A 22,483-nucleotide genomic window follows, 5' to 3' on the forward strand; every position below is an offset into this window, starting at 1 on the left:
ATGCGCTACCTTGCACATCTCAGGGCCATCGGAGAAGACATTGACCTCAACCAAAAGAGCTAGAGTAAGATCCTTCACATTCAGGGACACCCCCACAATACCCTGAAGATGTGTCCAATGATATGGTTTCAGACATGAATCACATACATCAGTGACCACAGGCAGCTCACAAAAAAAACAGAAATCAAACATATTTTAATACCGAGTTGAAACGTTGTACTGAGAAGCTAAAACAATTCCATTCCACGCTGCACAATTGTCATTTTAGGACAATTCTGTTACTTACCCTTTGCTTCCTGACTTCCCCTTTTTCCTTTACCCTTTACCCCTAACCCTTAGGTGTAGGGATGGGAATTGATACAAATTTAACGATTCCGATTCCATTATCAATTTTGCTTATCGATCCGATTCCTTATGGATTCTCATTGGGTGAGGGAATAAAAGAGTACAAACGGGTTTGTTTGCATTAATTGTCTTTTATATTTCCATCTCTGCACAGAAAATATAACATACACAGTATGCACAAATTATAATAACAGATGACGCTGGGTCTGGTTTGGGGGGGATACACCCTACGACCATACAATGTGAAAGTGAAACTTAAGATGCTTTACTAATTCCTCTATGTCTCCCACTGTTTTGCACCTTATTTGACAGGGTAGGATGTCTGTTGCCCCCCCCCCAGAACTGGGCCCGGATGACAAGGTTATTATCATTAACGAAAACTAACGAAATGACAAAAACTAGAATTGTGAAAACATTTTTGTTAACTGGAATAAATAAAAACTATAATTAAAAGAAAAAAATGATAACTAACTGAAACTGTATTGTGTGCTTACAAAACTAACTAAAACAGATAAAAATTATGGATAAAATTCCCTTCGTTTTCATTTTTATCAATGTCAGATTGATATGAAATCGATTTGTTTCGCTGGAGCAATTTTATCTGCTGTCACCATACGACACTTGACGATCTGTCACTTCTCATCACTTGTGGTTTCCAGTCGTCTTCTGGTCCCCACTCTACCTGGAAACATGGAGACTAAAGCTGGGAGAAAGCAGCAGAGTCCTGTCTGGGATTTATTTGAATATGACAGCGAAGAAGAGAAAAGATATAAAAAAAAACTAAAACTAAACTAAAACTAAGCATTTAGAAAAAAATTAAAACTAATAAAAACTAGCAAACCTGCTCTAAAAACTAATTAAAACTAACTGAATTAGAGAAAAAAAGTCAAAACTAAACAAAACTAAACTAGAATGAAAAATCCAAAACTATTTTAACTTTTCCAGATGATGCCCTGGTGTTTGCTCTGCCACTAGATTCACAAGCATCACTAAGTAGTGTATCAAACACGTGACATTCCTGTAAATGAATGTAAAATTGCATGCTTTGGACAAATGTTTGAACATATTGGAGGGATTTCCCTCTTTGAAGAAGTGGAAGTGTGAAATATAGTCATACTTTGGAGCGTTTCTGCCTCGACGCCATGTTGGCAACGTTCTAAACCAAAAAAATGCAGCGTACATGTGACGTTATCACGCATGTGCAACGAAGGTGGAATCGATAAGGAGAATGATTAACCCTGTCATGAATAGTGGTCACTACAGTGGGCAGCTATTCTACAGCTGTTCTCTTATATATTCATGGATTTTATTGTTTTAGTTCCATATCAGCCAACACAGTGGACGCCTATGCACCATCTCATACACTGGCATTCATACCATTACTGTAACTTTGCTGTTCTTGATAAATCTGATCTGCACTAACACGTTTGAGTGTAAATCAATTGCTTGTTATTGTTAATAAACTGTAATTAACCATTTTTCTTAAACAAAAAGTTTTTTTTGCATATTATCTCCATAAGTGAGTAATAATTAATATTAGAGTATGTCAAAATGTGACAAAACATCAGATTAGCAGCATTAAAAAATTTATTTCATAGTTTTCACAGTGTATCAGTAAATACATGTTTCTTTGCTTCAAAAATTAAATGCATGGTGTTCAGCTGAGTGGATATTTTTGCCACTCCATGAAAAATAGGTTCACATAACAAATTTTCAATCGCTTTGTTTTTTTCATGCCTAAAGAGGAATAAAAACACTCAGGAAAAATAACTTGATTCGAGTCAAAACACGGTATTCAAAATCTCTCTGATGGGACATTTTAGAGACAATTTGACCCACATTTTTACTTTTAATTTCATTTTTGCTTTAGTTGGACCATAAGGGATCTGCTTTATATTGAAATAAATGTTGGAATGGTAATCAATTAAAGTTTGCTCTCTGACGGAACATTACTGCATTTTCACTCATTAAGTTTCCCATAATTCATGCATGAAAGGGTTAAGCAGGTAGGAAAACGATTCCAAGGAATTGAGCTGCTGGAAACCTGTTCTCAAAAAGAACCGGTTCTGGATTCCCATCCCTACTCACGTGGTCAGCAGTCCTGTACCTTGTATTTATTGACCTGGGCATTATTCTGCTCCAGATCCAACTGGTCAAGTAAGATCTGGAAATGGGTGAAAATTGATGGAAACAATCTTAGAACAAAAGAAAACCTGTTTTCATGAGCCTCATGTAACATCATGGCCGTGTTCAGGTCTGAAGCACCTGTGTAAAGGAACTCCCCCCTCCCCGTATTGTAAAGACTCCCATCCTTCTAAGGCAGTGGTTCCCAACGTTTTTTTGGCTTGTGACCCCCCTTTTAACATCACAAATTTATGGTGACCCCATACATTTTTGATTGTGTAATAGTTTGCTATACTATGTTGCAAATAAACATTAATTTTAGATGACATTTAGTCTACATAATGTATATTATTGTGGACGGAGGCAGTAAAGTCAGGTGTAGATTACTGCACAAAGTGAGAATTTTATTTTCCTTGGTCAGGATATGTACAGTCCGTCCAGTTTGGATTTACAAGGCTGACAATTAATACTGAACAAACAAAAACTTTAACTATGAATTATGAAAAAGCTGCAGCATCTGAAACTGACCACAATGAACATTTGAAAGATAAACAGAACCACAATGCTTCAGTTTCAGACTCAGTTTGTCATGTCTTTTATGTGTTTTGATTGTCTCTCTCAATTCACCACATATATTTTTTATTAGGAAGTTTTTATTTTTTATCTGGATCAATTACTAGAAATTTCAGGCAACCCTATTTGAATTCCAGGCGACCCCATGTGGGGTCCCAACCCCAAGGTTGAGATACACTGTACTAAGGAGTTCCACAGTAGCTGCTATAGACTGAACTCTGCAGTTAATTTATCCAAGGTCATAAACTTTTTCATTGGCACCTTTTTTCATGAAGATGGGAAGACATAGTGCAGTGGTTTCCAACATTTTTTGGCTCATGACCCCATTTTAACATCATAAATTTCTGGCAAACAAAGACATTTAAAACAGAGACTTTTTTCTTTTGCTAAAATTAATTTGGTTTAGCAAATAAATGTTAATTTTAGACATTTAGTCTATATAATGTATATTATTGTGGACGGAGGCAGTAAAGTCAGGTGTAGATTACTGCACAAAGTGAGAATTTTATTTTCCTTGGTCAGGATATGTACAGTCAGTCCAGCTTGTATTTACAAGGCTGACAATTAATACTGAACAAACAAGAACTCAAACTATGAATTATGAAAGAGCTGCAGCATCTGAAACTGACCACAATGAACATTTAACAGATAAACAGAACCACAGTGCTTCAGTTTCAGCTTCACAGTTTGTCATGTCTTTTATATGTTTTGATTGTCTCACTCAACTCAGCAAATATTTTTATTAAGTTTTTATTTTCATCAATTACTAGAAATTTCAGGCAACCCCATTTGAATTCCAGGCGACTTCACGTGGGGTCCCGACTCCAAGGTTGAAAAACACTGTTCTAAGGAGTTTCACAGTAGCTGCTATAGACGCAGAGCCGTCGGGATGACGTAGGCAAGGTAGGCAGCTGCCTAAGGCCCCCTCACTGAAGAGGGCCCCCGATGGCCACATGGTCATTTATCTGTACAACTTATTAAAAACCATCCATTGTAAACAAACCACCACAGTGAGGCAGCGCTAACCCTCTCCTGTACTGTTTTGTGACTGGGGCCCCCCAAACTAGAGGGATTCCCCCTATGCAATGACAAACTCTATGAGGGTCATGTAGAAGTGACCTCCACCCTCACACACCCCCCACCCCATCCCCCAGTTGCTGTCAGTGGAACTAACGGTCTGTCCACACTGAGCACGGCGGCAGCCATTTTAAAAGAACATCAATGATGAAGCGCTCCTGCCCTTCAGGGTTTGCAAAAAGACAAAAAAAGAAAGAAGAAGAGGAAAAATGCCAATGACACAGCGGTAAGTATTAAGTAAACCATTATTTTCTCCACATAGGCTACAACTGTGTGACATGTTTGAAACTATGCGAACAAAAGCCCTCACATCAGTGACCAAACACAAACATAGATGTTAGCATGAGAGGGAGAGGATTCAGTTCAAGAACTAATCATATACACACAACACAACTGTGTTCTGTTGGAAGAATTTAAGGATAGAATAAACATAACTTCTCCATCACCGTTTTCTACTGTTGTACAGCGTTCCAAAACTTCTTTGGAGCTAAATAATTTTCAAAATCTAAAAGTATTTAGTCCTGAAAAGCCAAAGCTAAGCCTACTGAAGTGTTTTCACTTCCTCTGGACGGTTGTCTGCCTCCTGCTGCGGTCACCGACACAACTTTATTCCAAACAAAATCATCTGCTCCTATGAATCCCATCCAGTTTGGACAAAGAATCCATCCAGTTCAATGGACATTTTCGGTTAGCTAGCAATTTCTGTTGGTAATCTGTCCATCCCATTAGAAGAAAAATGTCCCTTTTCCATTGCGTTTGTCCGTCTCATCCATGCGTATGTTCCTTGTGTGTCAGCTGGTTTAGGCACAGAAGAGGACTAGAGTAGGACTGCAGCAAAAGTTTGTATTTTCAAGCCAACATTTGTTCAGTCCCTCACATCAGCTCTGTGCCCTCACTGCCGAACTGAGATCTGTTCAGGTTCAAGGAGGCACACGTAAACAGTACATGAGGGGTTCAGGAACAATTAGAATAATTAGGAAATTACAACACTTTTCAAAATCGTCAAATATTCAGAATATTCAAATACAACATCAAAAAAAAAGAATGGCGGTGTCTGTGAACCATGTCTGTGAACCATGTAATCACAATCCTAAATTTTAACTCTGTAATTATCTATATTTCCCACACTTGCCCATCAACACATCACAACACTTTGCACCATGTGCTCAGGTAGTTTTGCCGATGAGGTCTGACGTTACATTTTGGTGCATTATGGGAAGTGAAGTTCTTCTACTGCAAAGTTACTATCAAATCCTCTGCACTTTAATCATATACTTCTACAATTAGGACAAAAGTAAGCCTACTCACCAAATGCCTTTTTTTTTTTTTTCTTTTTTTTTTTTAGGCGCTTTGCTTAAATTTCTGTCAGCGCCAATTGATAGTGACAATTTGTGTCATTCCCATCAACAATGCCAAATTGAAGACACTGTGTCCTTTACTACACTCTGGTGGAAACTCTGTGTTGCCTAATACACAGTAATTCATGACTCATTAAATGCACCACAAAACAGGAGATCACATCTGGATTTCATTTTTCTTCTTCGGTGATTCGACCACCACATCTTCGCGTATTAGGGGCCTCACTTTACTTTCTTGCCTAGGGCCCCCAGATATCTTGAAACGGCCCTGTATAGACGGAACTCTGCAGTTAACTTTTCCAAGGTCATAAACTTATTCATTGGCACCTTTTTTCATGAAGATGGAAGACATAGTGGAAAGTGTCTTTTTTTTGGGGGGGGGGTTACACTGTAAAAGTGACTTGTTGGCTCAAGTTAATTTACTTTGACTTCAAAACAACGCACCTCTGCATCAGCAATGAGGGTGAGCAGTGATTCATTTATGATTTTCAAGGTCGTCCAGTTCAGATCCTCAGAGGCTGATCAGATCCTGTACTGATGCCATACCCTGACAGAACAGTCAAGGCAGCATGTGTGATTTCACAATCTTAATTTGTCATATGATCTGCTTTTTATTGAGCTTGTTTTATTAACCAAATAAATAAAAGTACTGTCAAAACCTTCTTATGCAGCTAATAGTCTTTTTAAATGGCTGAAGTAGCAGAATAATTACTGGATTTTAAGGAGAGCGATGAAACATGGGCCGTTTGTCATGTTCACGTTACTCAACTGGCACAGTTTTTAAAATCTGTTTATAGTCAATCTGTCTGTTTAGTTTCAGTTCAGTTGAAACCAAAGAAATGTGTCTAGTTTTACTGCTGCTGAAATAATAACTGATGAAATAATGACTTCAGACAGTGAAGGATTGGAGCCGCTTCATGAGTTGCTGGTTCACTCTCTGAAATTCAATATGCAGGAAGTTTGATTTACATGGATACTTTGCTGCAGAAAACCAAGTTAGACTGTAAAAACAAAACAACATCTCAAAAATCCAGCAGGACAAATTAGGCCACAGTTCATTTAATTAATGGAAAGTTAGGAAAATGTGGACTTGTGTTGTTTAACCCTGTATCGCAGGGGTCTCAAACTCATTTTCTTTCAGGGGCCACATTAAGCCTGATCTGATCTCCAGTGGGCTGGACCAGTAAAATAATATAATAACCTATAAATAATAACTCCAAATTTTTGTCTTTGTTTTAGTGCAAAAACCCCCCCATTAAATTATGAAAATACTTACTTTTGTAAACTATCCAAACAAAAAAGATGTGAATAACCTGAAAAACTAAGTGAAAAATAAGTGCAATTTTAACAATATTATGCTTCAACTTATCATTTCTACATGTGCATTATGGATAAGATCTACAAAGACACTAAGCATTTAGTAAAAGGCAGGACATTGTTAAAATCGTGCTTAATTTTCTTTAGACATTTCAGGTTGTTCATATTTGTTCAGGTTATTCACATTTTATTGTTTCAGGATAGTTTGTAAATGTAAATATTTTCATAATTTAGTGTTATTTTTTTGCACTAAAAAAAAAATTGAAGTTGTTAATTCAAGATTTTTTGCTAAATTTAAGATTTTTTCTTGGCTTGATTCTAGACTTTTTTTTACTTAATTGAAGATTTTTTTTTTTTTGCTTAGTTCAAGATTTTTTCTTTAATTCAAGCTAATTTTTTTTTTTTTTTTTTTGCTAAATTCAAGCCTGTGTAATTTTTGCACTTCGCAAATTCATCCCACAGGCCAGATTGGAACCTTTGACAGGCCGCATTTGGCCCCCGGGCCACATGTTTGAGACCCCTGCTTTATAGGGCACTAATAGAATACTCTGAAATTCAAAATGTCAACCTTAGTGTGCCATTGAGGACATAACAAGACTTTATTACTTTTGTGAAAGTTTTCAAAATTTTTTATTATGTAGAAAATCAGTGGCAAAAAAAAAAAAAAAAAAATCAAGAAAATCTAAGAAATAAATATAAAAAGTACAATAAAAACACATGTAAGGTGCAAGAAACATGTATTTTAGAACATTAGAACATCACTTTTAGAACATTAGATCCACATAAGTGTTGGTCCGACACCTGTCAACATCCACATTATCCATTTGAACATCATTCCTTACATTAGTACCATTACTTCATGGTACCTAACAAAGCAGGTACACTCACTGATCATGCAGAGGTGGACCTTACAGACCCTGTAGACCACATTGGACCTGAGATTGTTGACTCACTGTCCTTACTGTAACTGTCACTGTCTTGTAATGTATGCGGAAATTACCAAAAATAGTGACTTTCCTGATAAAGGGTTAAATATTGCAATGATATTGTTTTAAAAGAATATCATATTGCATAATAAACCCCCCAGAAGCCTTGGGATAGGTCAGAAAAAATTTTCTACAGTTTCGTTTTAAGTAGTCTAAATCGCATCTCATACGATCTGAAGAAAATTGTGAAAATCACTTTTTACCACAAAAAAAAAACATTATCACTGTGTTTTGTTGTATTTGTGGCACTGCAATAAAACTTGTGATCCCTTTGATTTATTTGAAAACTTGATTGTTTGTCACCAGCAGGGCACTTGGTTACCCATAGGAGTCTGTGAAGTAAACAACAGTAAATCACACTGGCATTATACAGTCTCTGGATGAGTCAGGGGTGTTTTCCTTTGCTGTGATGCCATCATGCTCAACTGTAGGAGAAACCAAAGACAAAATCTGAGAAATAAGACTTTCATACAGGTAACAAAAGCAAGTCACCGAAGTAGTTTTTTTTGTTTGTTTTTTTCATCCACACAGTATGACATTCAAAGGACCTCATCCCAGTGCCTTTGAATTTATCCCACACATATTTATTCATACCTGTTGTGTAGCAGACGTTGCCCTTTGTTCAGCTTGTGTCAGTCGTCTCTGGAGACGATTTGTCTTCTCTTGATACTCTGCTAACTGCCTCTCATACTGTTGAAGTAAACACACAAAGTCACTGAGTTACAAGTACATGATGGGACCAAAAATAGATGACTGATTCACTTAGTACCGTCTGTTATCTGTGACATATTTTTCTGGCTGTACTCAGTGATGGAGCTCTACGTATTAAAGTGACCATTTCAGTTCTTCGTATGGTTTGTATACCACAAAAAACACAGGGGTCTGTTCTAGAAAGCAGGTTATGTGAAAACTTTGAGTATGTTAAGCCTGAGATGAGGGAACCTCTGGGTTTTCCGTTCCAGAAAGACAGGTACGTCAAACCCTGAGTCTGTCGCCATGGCTACTTACTCCGTGAACATGGTTTTCCTTAAGAAACCCTGTGTTTCACTTGTCTCCTCCCACTTAATAATAATAATGGATCAGATTTATATAGCGCTTTTCTATGAACGCACAGTGGATCCATTATTCATTCGCTCTCACATTCTCCCTCTGATGGTGGTAAACTACATTTGTAGCCACAGTTGCCCTGGGGCAGACTGACAGATTCGTGGCTGCCAATTCGCGCCTCCGACCACCACCGAACATTCATACACAGGAGGCAAGGAGGGTGAAGTGTCTTGCCCAAGGACACAACAGCACATGACTGGGACAGAGCGGGATTCGAACCGCCAACCCTTCGGTTATTGGACAACCCTCTTTACCATCCGAGCCATGGCCGCCCACTTGAAACACCCTATTACATTGTCCAGACAAATGCGATCCCAAAGATTTAAAAGCACAGTTAATATGCAGCGATTTACATCGGGAGAGGATTTTCAGACCTCAAATAAATGCGCTATCATTTCCTGATGAATATCTATGTATTTGGGGTTGAACAATATAAGTTTGGCTTCTTCCTACTTCATTTCAGACATAAAGTGTTGTTAAAGAGCCACAGTGAAATAGCAGGAGAGTATGTGGCTTATTTTTCTTTTGTTGGTGATTACCTTCAATATTTTGGAGTGCTCTGTTTAAATTTGTAATTTATTTTTTCCTTTTGTTCACCTTTATGTGTTATTCCTACTTATGTTGGACATAAAGTTTACTATCATTTCAATCGTACACTCTATATTAAATTATTCTGTTGCTGTTTTCCAGCTGTGCTCTGGTAAAAAGGATAAGAATGCACAAGCTATTTATCCAATCATTTATTGTCATTACTTGTCACACTCGCGTTAAAATCAAAATTCCATAAAAGAATGCAATGTGAATGGGTATAGATCTACTCTATTCTATATATAAAATAAATAAATAAATAAAAAAACTTCTGTGACCTGTGTGGTCCTCTGGATCCCTCTGAGGCCACAGACAGTAGTTGCTTTCCATTGGATATATGCGCAAAACTTGACCAATATTTACCAAATGTGGAAAAAACAGAAGTGCGTAATGTCGGTTTTTCCATTAAATCACAAATGCGATGATTTGTGCATTTATTATCGTGAAATGATGCGAAGTCATTCCATAAACATGGCGACAAACATAAATATCACCTTGTATTACAGACATATTCATTATTATTATATATTACCCCTCTATCCCATACTAAATTAAAAAATTATTGGGTTTCCTGGTGTGTCCACACATACCACCATGTTTCTTTTAAAACTCTTCTTCGCTTGTAACATCCGTCAACATCTGGATTTTTTATTCATGTGACTCTCGTTGCGGAAAAAGGTCTTTCCATTGCAGTTTTGCATGATATACCATTTGCGCTACACCTGATAAACCACCTCTTGCCAGTGCAAAAACTTTTAATCGAAAAATAAGAGTTTTGGCAAAATTTTCGTTTTCCCATTTGGTAAATTTTCATGCGCAAGTTATATTTGCGCAATTTGAGGGTCAATGGAAAAGCAACTACTCTCTCCTCATAATCCTCCTCCTGTGATAAAGGAGAACAATCTGCCTCATATATTTTAAACTACCATATGTGGTAGATCTGAGTATCAGTAGGTTACTCGCTTACATGGTTTTCTACCGCCTCTGCCTTCTTCCTGTTGACTGAGTGGAACTAAAATATTCATCTACTAGACAGGACATGAGGTGAGACGACATATATGAGTTAAAACAGCATTTGTTAGGGGTTTAAATAGCCACTGAATATTTACTTTGTATGTGAGCCAGTGTCAAACAGGAATAAATGACGTACAATCAGGGCCTAGAATAATATGCCATTACCTTTCTGAATGATGCTTTTATATTTCATACTCAGTTTCCTCCGTGTGTGTTTTTCTCCTGTGGGATTGGACCTACAAACTACTCAGATTTAATTTTTTCCACCACTTTTATTCAATCCAATAATGTTTAAACTTACATGCTACAGTTTTTATTCAGTCCAATAGGCTGTTCAGTCAGTGGATGAGTATATTCGCACTTACACATCGACTCGGGCTTGAGTTTTTTCCCATGATGCTTCACTTTCCTTAGCAGCAGCAGCAGTGTTGCCTTTTCTACTGAATACTGCTTTGTATTCCCCGTACACATGAATTAGAACTTCTTGTTCGAGTGGAGCGAAATAACCGGTCCTCTTTTTGTCAGCGGTTACCATGGTGAATCCAGGTATTGGGGCTCCATTGATGATGGCTTTTTGTTGTGGTTCGTGCACGCGCCCAACTCGGGGTAAACTTACTCAGAGTCGTTTGAAATAACTCAAAACCGCTGTTCTGGAACTGAATACTCCGAGTTTCTGAACTCAGAGTAAGTAGACTCAGAGTTTAGAATTAGACTCGGAGTATGTTGAACCCGCTTTCTGGAGCAGGCCCAGGGTCTAGAGATGTTTGTGCAGGCTCCCATGTCTAATGCAGAAAGGAGAGGCTGAAAATTCTTTTTACTATATATTTCTTTATGGCTGCTTTTCTACGTACACAGTTACAAAAGTGATCTGACATTTGCAGACCGAGGCTTACAGTAGCCGAACAAAACTAAACAGCAAAGGTCAGCTCCTCCCACCACGCAGACGTCATTGCCAACAGTGCAGTGTGAGCAATTTACATTTCTTTTTAAACATTAAACTGTATGTGTGAGTTACACAGACCTCAGCAATAGTACCATGGTCAGTGTCCAGCTGCATCTCAAGCTCGTGAGAACGCTGCTTCTGCCGATTCAGCTCTGCCCTGAAACAAAAAAACAAACAAAAAAAAAAAAGATGAGCCTTGCAGAAAAAAAGATTTAACAGATTTAACAAAGTATTAATAAAGCGTATGATGTGAAATAGATATCTTAAATCAAAATGGGGCCTCTATGCACTGCTCACAAAGAATCTTCCAATCGGTGTTCAACTGAATCACCAGAAGTCAGCGTTCAAGACAACAGAGTTTTATTGTCGACAAAAAACCCAAGAGCAATTCACAGCGACATGAAGCACACCAGAACTACTCTGAACCTCATGGCTCGGACCTATACCTTATATACATCGAGAAAATGCTGATTTCATTAACCATCAGGATTATTTTGGCACAAACTTCTGCTGAAGCAGGAGAAGCTCCCCCAAATATGACCTTCAGTTCCAGCCTACTTCCGTTGCTGAGAACAGCATTTCTTTTGTGAGCCTCGGTCCCCCCCCCCCCCCCCCCCCCCCCCTTCCCTGATAAGATGGAGGGTCTGGCTTCTCTTCAGGGGTCTTCTATCCTTCAGAGCACAGGTCAAACCATACCCTAATAGCCTAATTATCTCAAATTTCCAAATTATATAGGGTTGATTAAAAAAAACTATACATTTTGAAAAATTACCCCCAGTTCCGCATTTGATAATTTTTGGAATCTTCTTTTATGGACGTCGGTAGGTAGGGGATTGGTGGATATTTGTCCAAATTTACAGACCCAGGTTTTCATGCATGAGTGAGCAGGGGCAAATTGTGCAATCCGAGTTAAAGCTGGTTTGCGCGAATTAGCGGTGGGATTTAAATCCAATCAAAGGTCATGGGAGGGGACAATGGGCATCCATCTTGTTTTCCACAAAATTGCCAGGTTACAGCATTAACACTTTGGCCACCATGTCAATTTCATTTCTTTACCCATGGCAGCTGTTCCTGCCTTTCAGTCTTAATTCAACTTGTTTAGGCCTGAAAATGTCACTGAGGACAAGCCAAGTTAGGGTTAGGGTTAACCCATATTCCCATGTGATGCCCATTGTCCCCTCCTGTAACCTTTGATTGGATTTAAATCCCACTGCTAGTTCACGCAAACCAGTTTTAACTCGGATTGCGTAATTTGCCCCAGCTCACTTATGCATGAAAACCTGGGTCTGTAAATTTGGACAAATATCCACCAATCCCCTACCTACCGATGTCCATAAAAGAAAATTCCAAAAATTATCAAATGGAGAACTGGGGGTAATTTTTCAAAATGTATAGTTTTTTTTTTTTTATACATCCTGTATAATAAACACACACACACACAAATGGTAAATATTACATACAGGGAACATTTTAAGCAATCCTCAACTCTTTTTGTTTGGTAATATTGTTTTTTGGTCATACACCTCAGGACGTTCTCCATGCATTACCTCATTGTCTTTTTTTGTGTGTGCAGCAGTATGAACCAACTTGTTGCACATCAGCGTTCTAAGATTTTTCACCATACTTACTGTTACACACATTTCTGCAAGTGTATAATTGTAGATGCTGAGGAACACAGTAGTTTTAACAGCAATATGTCAAATATTCAGTTTTGCGCATTAGATTGTTTCAAAAGACTATTTCACATTTCATTTCTTTCATGATTTATACAAGATGATTGTTTTATGTTCTGTCTCTTTTACAGATTTTTTTAACTAAATATTGATTTGTGTTTACTGCACCTTCTGGAAGATTCTCTATTATACTTAAAAAGTTTCTGCTGTTCGCAACAAAACATTTCTACAACAGCAGACGAGGTTTAGCAGACTAACAAAAGGGCCACAGATGGCAGATGGTGTTGTTTATGGTGTATTTGATCTCTCTTCTCCTTTAGTACTGTGTAAATCTGCCTTTGCTGGTTCTTACTTGAGGCTTGTGATTTTTGTCTCAAAAGCCTGGACCAGGTTCTTGGCCTCCTCCTTCCAACGCTGAGTGCTTTTCTGTTGTGCTGTGAGGAGGCGTGTCAGATCGGCGCTGGAACTCCGGCTGCTCTCCTCCAGCTCGCGCACTCGTGCATCAAGTCCCTGCTCTTTCAGGCTGTATTCCTGTTCCAACTGTGACATCTGGAGAAAGGTAGCAGAGTGGGGGAACGGCGTGCATGAGGTCACCCTGGCAGTCTGGAAGGGTCTTAAAATGGCTACATTTGCACATAAATATAAGGCTGCTTTTTCTCCACATCCTACTTCCCTAGACTTCCCTTGTCAAGTCTTTGCACTCCTAGGGCCTGATTTACCTAGATCGCAAATAACGGGCGCAAATGTGCTTGCTCGCGCTAAAATATGCGCATGCTATTGATTTGCGTGTCAGGGGTGATCAACTAAGATTGCCTGCGCAAATGACAACAGGCGGAAAGTCTTGGAGACCGCCCTAATTAAATGAGGATTTTGCGTGCGCTACTGGTTGTCGTCATGGAGACAGCTGTAAAAACTGCTCTGGGATATGCCAGCACTCATAAATATGAAGTTGTTCTTTTTCCAAACAGAGGGGTGAATGGGCATTTCTCTGTTGTTGTTTATCAGTGGTGAAGTGTGTTATTAGTGAAATAAATACCTTCTCTCTTTATGTCGCTCTGCATGGTGAATGAAAACTTTTAAGTCCATGGGCATGAGGGAAAACCCTCCACATAAATATATATATATATATATATATATATATATATATAAATATATATATATATATATATATATATAAATATATACAGGGTGTCCCCCATAAGTCTCCACACATAGGAAAAATAAACGTTTCTTGACATAAACCATTTTTGTTTATATAATATGCTCTATATGACTGCCATTTTGTCGGGAACACATTTCAATGCGTGTCCTCCACTGCTGAAGAACTATAAAGAAGAAATATAAAGAAATACATGTTAGAATCATATATGTATGGAATGTATTATGTCTCCTATGTATGGAGACTTATGGGACACCCTGTATATATGTGCTATGTGCTTATATAGGCAGTTCAGGAGCCCAGTCACAACACCGTGGGCAGTGCTGTTTGTCTGTGTGTGTGTGTGCACGTGCGTGTTCTGCAGCGCGAGAACCTGTCACGTTCAGTCTCCCTTGTGTGCGAGAGAGAGGTAGAGAGAAAGAGAGACGTTTCTCAGGAGTCGGTCCTGGCCCATAAAGGCCCATAAAGTGGGGGGCCATATGTCTCAAGTTATTATTATTTTTTCTTCCGTCATTCCAAAAATGTTGATGTGATCTGAACAGATTGGTTCTCTGTGTTGTGCCTATGCCTCCTCCTCGCCACAACTACTGCAGCCAGTTTTGCGTGAAGTTCAAACCTGCCTTTCAGACACGCTAAATATAGATGCAAAATCAGCCACCGCAATCTGTTTCAGGTTTGGTAAATCACATTGCATCCGCTAAATAAATACTTGCATTTACTCCTCCCAATAATTTTGCACGTTCTGGCAGAAACGCCCATATTGCATATTCATCAGGGCAAACATGCTAAATGGGTTGCGCGAGCTATTTTGCCCATTTGAGAGGCGCAAACCTCAGTGCGTCCTGTTAGTAGATCAGCTTCAACATGTTTTTGCGTGCGCAGTCAAGTTTGTGCACATTTTTACACGCGCAAACCTTTAGTAAATCAGGCCCTTAGCTTTCTATCAATTATTACCTGTTGTTTGGCCTTCTTTTGAACTAACAGGGAGGTCTTGCGCATCTCATCCATTTCTCTACGAAGCTGCAAGTTCTCCTGTTGTAGGCGGAGCCGCTCGTCACTGACGCCGACACAGTCATCCCGGGCTGCAGCCAGAGAGTCCTGCAGCCGCCGTACATCCTCCTGGCAGCGCGACAGCTCCTCGCTGTAGCTACAGATGGACGGATACATCAAGAGGGAAAGGGGAGAGAGACAGATGGAGATGAAGACAACATGGCATTTCCATACCACCATCATTATCAGCAGCAGATGGAGTCACGTTGGCACCTTCCACTGTGGCCGCGACTGTTCCAGGGGATGTGAGGACGAAGACAGTAAATGTTTAACGCAGCTATAGGGACTAACTGCACTTACTCCATTTCTGTTTTTTTAAGCTTGGCCTGGGTGCTTTGCAGAGTGATGCTGATGTCTTCCTTCATCCTCTCTGCATCGAGACACCTTTGATGAAGGGCATCTATCTTTCTGAACTCTGGCTCTGCCCTCCCTTCTTTGTACACCTAGAAAAAAAAAAAAAAAAACACCACAGGGAGCATTTTATAAAGCCACTTTAGCAAACACCACTTACATCTTTCATACTATATTGCTGCCTTTCTTTAACCCTTTATGAGGGAAGTGACTATTTTTAGTCATTTCCACAGACATTATAAGATGGTGACAACAACAGTTACAGTGAGTCAACAATCTCAGGTCCAATGTGGTCTACAGGGTCTGTAAGGTCCACCTCTGCATGAACAGTGAGTGTACCTGCTTTGTTCGGTACCATGAAGTAATGGTACTAATGTAAGGAATGATGTTCAAAGGGATAAAGTGGATGTGGACAGGGGTCTGGATCAGCACTTATGTTGATCTAATGTTCTAAAAGTGATGCTCTAATGTTCTATAATACATGTTTCTTGCACTTTACATGTGTAGTTATTGTATTTTTTGTATTTATTTCTTAGCTTTTTTTTTCATCTTTATTTTTCTTGCTACTTACGCTCTACTTATGCTCTAAATCACAGGTGTCAAACATGTGGCTTGGGGCCAAAACCGGTCCACCAAAGGGTCCAGTCTGGCCCGTGGGATGAACTTTGTGAAAAGCAAAAATTACACTGAAGATATGATCATTTTAGTTCAGGTTCAAGTGGGTCAGACCAGTAAAATATTGTCATAATAACCTATAAATAACGACAACTGCAAAATGTTGTTTGTTTTAGTGCAAAAAAAAAAAGTTAAATTTCATGAAAAGGTTTACATTCATGAAGTATCAATCCATAAAAAATGTGAATAACCTGGAAAATATGAACAACCTGAAATGTCTTAAGAGAAATAAGTGCAATTTCAACAATATTGTGTCTGTTACTGTTGTTGTTACTGTTCCTAAATGTTGTATATATTTGTAGATCCACTATGACCTGTAAGTTGTCATTAGCAAACTGAAGCAGAATACTGGTCAAATTGCACAAATTTTTCTTAAAACAGTTCAGTTTTTTCATGGTTCATGCGAATGAATTGTTTGTAAATTTAAACATTGTCCTAATATAATTTTGCTTTTTTCACTCACTTTCACAAAAACATAGAGAAAAGTTTGTAGTTGTCATTATTTATATATTATTCTGTTATTATTGTACTGGTCTGGCCCAGTGCAGATCATACTGGGAGGACGTGGCCCCTGAAGTAACATAAGTTTGACACCTATGCTCTAAATGTTCTAAAAGTCATGTTCAAATGTTCTAAAATACATGTTCCTTTCACCTTACATGTGTTTTTCTTGTCTTTTTTATATATACTTTTTGTCTATATATTTTTTGCCTCTTATGAGCAAGGAACCAAATATAGTAACTTCATTGACCTTGACTTTCTACCTGAAAATAAAAAGATTTAGAAACATTTCACAAAAGTGATAAAGTCTTGTTATGTCCTCCAATAACACACTATGGTTGAAATTTAGAATGTCTAAGCATTTCTATGCATGTCCTATAAAGGGTTAACTTAGGGCTGTGTTTCTAAACAGGTTTCATTGGGTCATATATTGTTGAAGACAAATATATAACAATAATATATAATTCTATAACTAAATAGAACATGCTTTGGAACAGTTAACAAAAGGAGTGATATGCAAGGGAGAGGCCTTAACCAAAGGACGTAGTGACATAAAACCAAACGACGCAATCACAAATTACATGAACAGATAAAAAATACAAAAACGATACAACAAAATGAATGCATGTGTGTAAAAAAAAAAAGTCAGTCTCGTGCTATTTTGTAAACATTAGCATCTGAATTCCTGCTTTGTGTGTCTGTAACTTGGTGACAGTGTTTTGCGGCCTATATACAGGGTTCCTTCAGGTTTCTACAAGTTAAATTTTTGACTTTTTAAGACCTTGTTAAAACTACTTAGAACAGAAGTGAATGCCCATTTCACAGCCGTTTCCCTCCATTTGCGTCAAACAGGTCAAGATTGATTTTTTCTCCAAACAGGCATTATTAAATTTGCACTTCCTCTTGCTTACTTTGTGTTTGTGAGCCGTCCCTTAAAGGTCCCGTATTATGCAAATCTCACTTTGTGAAAGTTTTCTTATAGTAGTGTGTGTTGCAGTAGCCTCATTATGAGGTTGGAATTTGAAAACTGTCTGTTTCCTCCCTGCCTTGCTACACCACATTTTGTGAAAATGCCTGCTCAAACGGCCGAGTTTGAGTTGGGTCCGCTTATGACGACATAAGCGGATTTAACTCCTCCCCCTGACTGTGCCCCCACCCTGCATGAAAAGGTAAGTCCCGCCCTGGCAAAGTACCTTTTGGACAACAAACATGGCGAAGGCGAGACACGCGAATTATGGTGTTGTTGGCTGCACACACCAACACGATAGTTTATTTTTGCTCCCCACTTCCGAGCCTCTCCGTAAAAAGTGGCTGGATTCTATCTTTGATGGTCATGTACCAAACAACATTCCCAAACGCCTGTATGTGTGTGCCCGGCATTTCACAGACGAGTGTTTTTCGAACATGGGCCCATACAGCTCCGGCTTAGCACAAAGACTCAAATCAGAATCAAGAAGGACGCAGTACCAACGCTTCGTGACCCAAGTACAAGTGTGGGAGATGCAAGTTCTTCTCATTTTTTTGTATCTTTACTGCATAACCCTACATTACGGATAAGCTGGTGGTTGATGTGTACGTCTAACGTTAGCATGGCAGCTAACATAGCTCGGTTACTGCTGCTAACATTTACGTCCCCGTTAACATGCAAGAGCTGATAATATCAAGAGACATTCAACAGAACTACTTTGAACACGGGCCTTTTGTGGTTGGCATCAGTATAGTTAGCATCAAGCTTAGTTAGTTAGTAGCTGCCTGCATTAGTGGCGGCAGGCGTCTTTCCGTGTCAGGTCCACGAACCCGACACAACACCACCGTTTTCCGTTGGGGCTCAATCACGCCTCAAGGCAAAGAAAGCCAGTGTTTGGAAAGACGTTCTGTCTGAGACATGTGTATGATGGCTTCACAGTCAACGTTAGCGCATAGTACCGCTAGCGTAAGCCGCGTCCTCTCCCAGAGAGGGGAGGGGGAGTGGGCGTGGACAGATGCGTTCATTTGCATACCTGGAAGCAGGCCCAGAAACAGCCTGTTCTGAGGAGGGCTGGTGAGAGTGACTTTTTCGACCGCTGAAACTCCGAAAAAAGGATGATTTTGGAGCGAACAAACTTAAATACTATGTTTTTGGGCTTCTGAGACCTATATGACGTGACTGAAAAATAGCATAATACGGGACCTTTAAAGTTCCCAAAGTCAGGACATGTGCACGTGTTGGGTTTAATGTTCTGTGATCATTTTTCATCAGGGGCTCCAAAGTTATCGACAACAGGTTCCTAGTTTCAATATAAATTGTCGGGTTGGAACGGGTGGAACTGAGTCAACTAATGTTACTTTCTTTGCAGCGTGGACATTTCCCACACACATTTAGGGGCCATTTACACGGCGTAGGATTCAGTCGACTCCGGGAAGATTTCATCGCGGATTAGCCTTCTGTTAACATGGAAACGGTGCCTAGAGTGCCTGAATCCGGAAACTTTTGATACCAGGGTCCAGGGTGGAATGTTATCGATACGCTCCGCATGTCAGCTCCGTGTTAACGCGAATCGGAGCGTTCCGGGGTAAAATATGATGTCACCGCATGCGCGCGCAGCCAAGAACCGCCAGTTAACCCACTCCAGGCCAGTTGGTGGCGGTAATGCTCCTCCAAGCTGGTTTGCCAGCCTCTGACACAATAAAGCTGCAGAAAAAGAAGGAACAACCACAACAACAATGGCCGGTTTCAGAACAACATACGTGCTGCTAACTGTGCTCAGTTTGCTGTCGCTTCTCCACCAAAAGTTAGACTTACTGCGTCTACACTCTTACCAGCGGAGACGCATTTCTTATATTCGCCAATGCCTCTTCTTCTTCTTCTCATTTAAAGGCTGTCTAAACCGGAAATCGTTTGTGCGCAGGCGCGCCACTGTTTCACTACAGCTCTACATCGCCAGCTACTGGTCTGGCATGGCCACCACAGCGTATTCAGCCGTTCTCGCGGACTCATGTTAACGCAGATCGTTATCATAGCGGCTTCGTCTTAACGCGGAATGATTTTATAATGCAAAGGAGAAATCTTTGCGGAATTAGATCCTAGTGTTGCCGTGTAAACATACCCTTAAACACAACACAGCCAACAAGTTTACGGCAACATAACTTAAGGCCTATCATATCAAATGTAATACCTTTTAAAGGCTTTTTTTTAAGGTATTAAAAAGGAGAGGAGACGGGAGAAGGAGTAGCTGGGTGGGGGTGCATAGGAGGCAGAAGCTCCAAAACACTTCTGTCCTCGGGTTTTTTAAATGTTTTTATGCTTTTATGTTTTTATGTGATAGGCAGAAAACACATTTTGTCCTTTAATTCTACTTTCTTTTTAATGTAACTTATTCTTAGCTACTTATACTCTGCATTTATTTATTTATTGATTGTTGATGTGGTATGACTGGTTCTGTGGAGCAGTGACTGTATTTTGTATCTATCTATCTATCTATCTATCTATATGCAGATTCGTAAATTCAAGACTTTTTAAGAATCCGCAAGAACCCTGTATATGTAACATTGCTTGTCAGTGTTCAAGTGATTCTTATCTTGCTATCTGTGGTGATTGACACTCAAACATTCATGCCAAATGCAGTCATTTAAGATCGCTTTAACAACGGCACAGCCCATAAAATTGTAGGTTTATAGCAATTTGTGATGTAGTTTTGCTAATTTGGCTCCTGAGGATACACAAAACTAATCTTTTGGGTCTCAAGCTGAAAAAGTTTTAGGAAAAAAAAAGAGGTTAGTTAGTCTCAGAGATACCTTCTCCAGTTCCTCCTCCAGAGCTTTTATTTCTCGGTGGGACCTTTCAATCTGAGACTCTTTGTCCGCACACTCCTGGAGCGAGGTGGAAAGAGAACACGAGGGTGAGTGGCTATTATAGAATCATAAATAGAATCTGTCCTTTGCTGCAGAGGGTCTTACCAGCTGCATTGCAGACAGCTCCTCGGCCATTCGGTGGATTTGAACGTTGAACTGCTTCCGTACGTTATCCACCTGTTTGAAAAAACGCAGATAAACAGTTTAATTCTGGACATTTACTGCTGAAGTCTGGGACTGGAAATACTAGGAAACTGAAAGCCGGTTTCTTCTAATTGATTAGTCATAAAAGCTGTCCCCAAAAAACGTTGTCTGTGTAACTATGAATATAAAAACAGCGTTTGAACCCTTTACTTACCAAAATCTGATGTTCTCATGTCCTTTGGGGAACTACAATCTGAATTTAATTTAGATAAAAAGTATTCTTTTAAATATCTTCAACTGAGAAGCTTTGTGAAGGTAAGTCAACCTGACCTGAACAAACCTCCCGAGTCACCACTGGAAAAAATGATGACAAAAAATAACCTGAAAAAGGGGCTAGTCTCAGAACTTCACAGAATGCTAATATCTAGTATGTCTGACAAAAAAAAATAGCGTTTGGTAAATGTTATTAGGGCTGCACAATATTGGCAAAACCTGCGATATGAGATATGGGTGTACAGCATTGCGGTAATGATAATATTGCGATATTTGTCGTTCATCTACTAAGAAAAATGTTCCAATTGTTTGTATGCTGACTCAATTATTTAAAATTTAAGACAAAATACTGTATTACTACAATCAATTACACAATTCTGTCCAAGAACCTGGTGATGCTGCTACCATAGACCTTCAGGCACAAACATAGTCAAATATTTTGTCATTTTATTCACATATAACAGTGTAAATGACATGGGTGTACCGCCATGTGAGAGCTTTAACCAAACACTATTCCATTGCTTGCATGGTTCGGTAAATACTGCCTATAAAAATTAAATCTTTAAATACAAGTGTTCAGGCCTTGCCCAAAGTTGTGCTCTGAAAATATTCACATCTTTTCAACGTTTATAACATGTAAACTTGCATTAAACCAGCAGCAGTAGCATTACTTGTCAGAGAAACTAGAATGTTAGAGCGATAGAGAAAACCACTCTGGTACCCCATGGCGTGTAAAACAGAAAGTTAATGAAAAAAATAAAGAAAATAAATTAATGCACGTCTTTGCGATATTAATATTGCACACTCCGTTATCGTGATAATATTTTTTCCATAGATTGCGCAGCCCTAAATGTTATCATGACAATATTTATCAGTTGATGTTGATAATTATTGCAATCAAGGTAAAGTCGTTGATTCTTTCAAGTTGAAAGGTTCATTTTTGGTCCTTATTTCAATCAAGTGTACATCAAGGAACGTCAAACACAATAAGAGGAAAAGAAGGTAAAGGGGACACAAGGACAAAAAAAAAAAAAAAATGTAAATATGCGCACACAGTGCCAACAACAAATGTATATTGCAGTTTTTTGTGGTTTTAAACTACTCTTTATGATCAAAATAAACAGCAGAGAATCTCAGAATTCCAGATATAGAACATCCAAAATAATAAGTGATTAAATGTTTGATCAACATCATATATCATATTTATGAGTAAAAATAAGTATAAACAAAACAAAGTGTTTTAAAGATTTTTTTTTTTTTTTATCACGAGCATCAATATTTTCCTACCCTACTCCGGAATCTACAGCGCGTCGCAGCATTTTTAAAACCAGTTCTTAGACAATAGTCCTTATGGATAGGGTGTGATAAGGTGTGACCTCAGGGGTTTAAACACA

The 22,483-nt window shown here is 38.9% G+C and overlaps 1 protein-coding gene across 2 annotated transcripts in view; it reads right to left on the reverse strand.

The window, feature by feature from the left end:
- Positions 1-7,717: 7,717 nt before the first annotated feature.
- The window catches only part of sclt1 (sodium channel and clathrin linker 1), a 35,285-nt gene continuing 20,519 nt past the window's right edge, over positions 7,718-22,483 (reverse strand). For both annotated transcript variants that reach the window (XM_030145102.1, XM_030145093.1), the window contains 8 exons: positions 20,778-20,849; positions 20,616-20,690; positions 15,615-15,757; positions 15,219-15,411; positions 13,458-13,654; positions 11,511-11,589; positions 8,375-8,470; positions 7,718-8,205 (listed from right to left, as the gene is read on the reverse strand). In XM_030145102.1, the coding sequence (XP_030000962.1) occupies positions 8,146-8,205; positions 8,375-8,470; positions 11,511-11,589; positions 13,458-13,654; positions 15,219-15,411; positions 15,615-15,757; positions 20,616-20,690; positions 20,778-20,849 (915 nt within the window). In that variant the 3' untranslated portion in view covers positions 7,718-8,145. The remainder of the gene's footprint in view (positions 8,206-8,374; positions 8,471-11,510; positions 11,590-13,457; positions 13,655-15,218; positions 15,412-15,614; positions 15,758-20,615; positions 20,691-20,777; positions 20,850-22,483) is intronic.

The sequence above is a fragment of the Sphaeramia orbicularis genome, chromosome 1, assembly GCF_902148855.1.
Source record: "Sphaeramia orbicularis chromosome 1, fSphaOr1.1, whole genome shotgun sequence".
Taxonomy (NCBI): Eukaryota; Metazoa; Chordata; class Actinopteri; order Kurtiformes; family Apogonidae; genus Sphaeramia; species Sphaeramia orbicularis.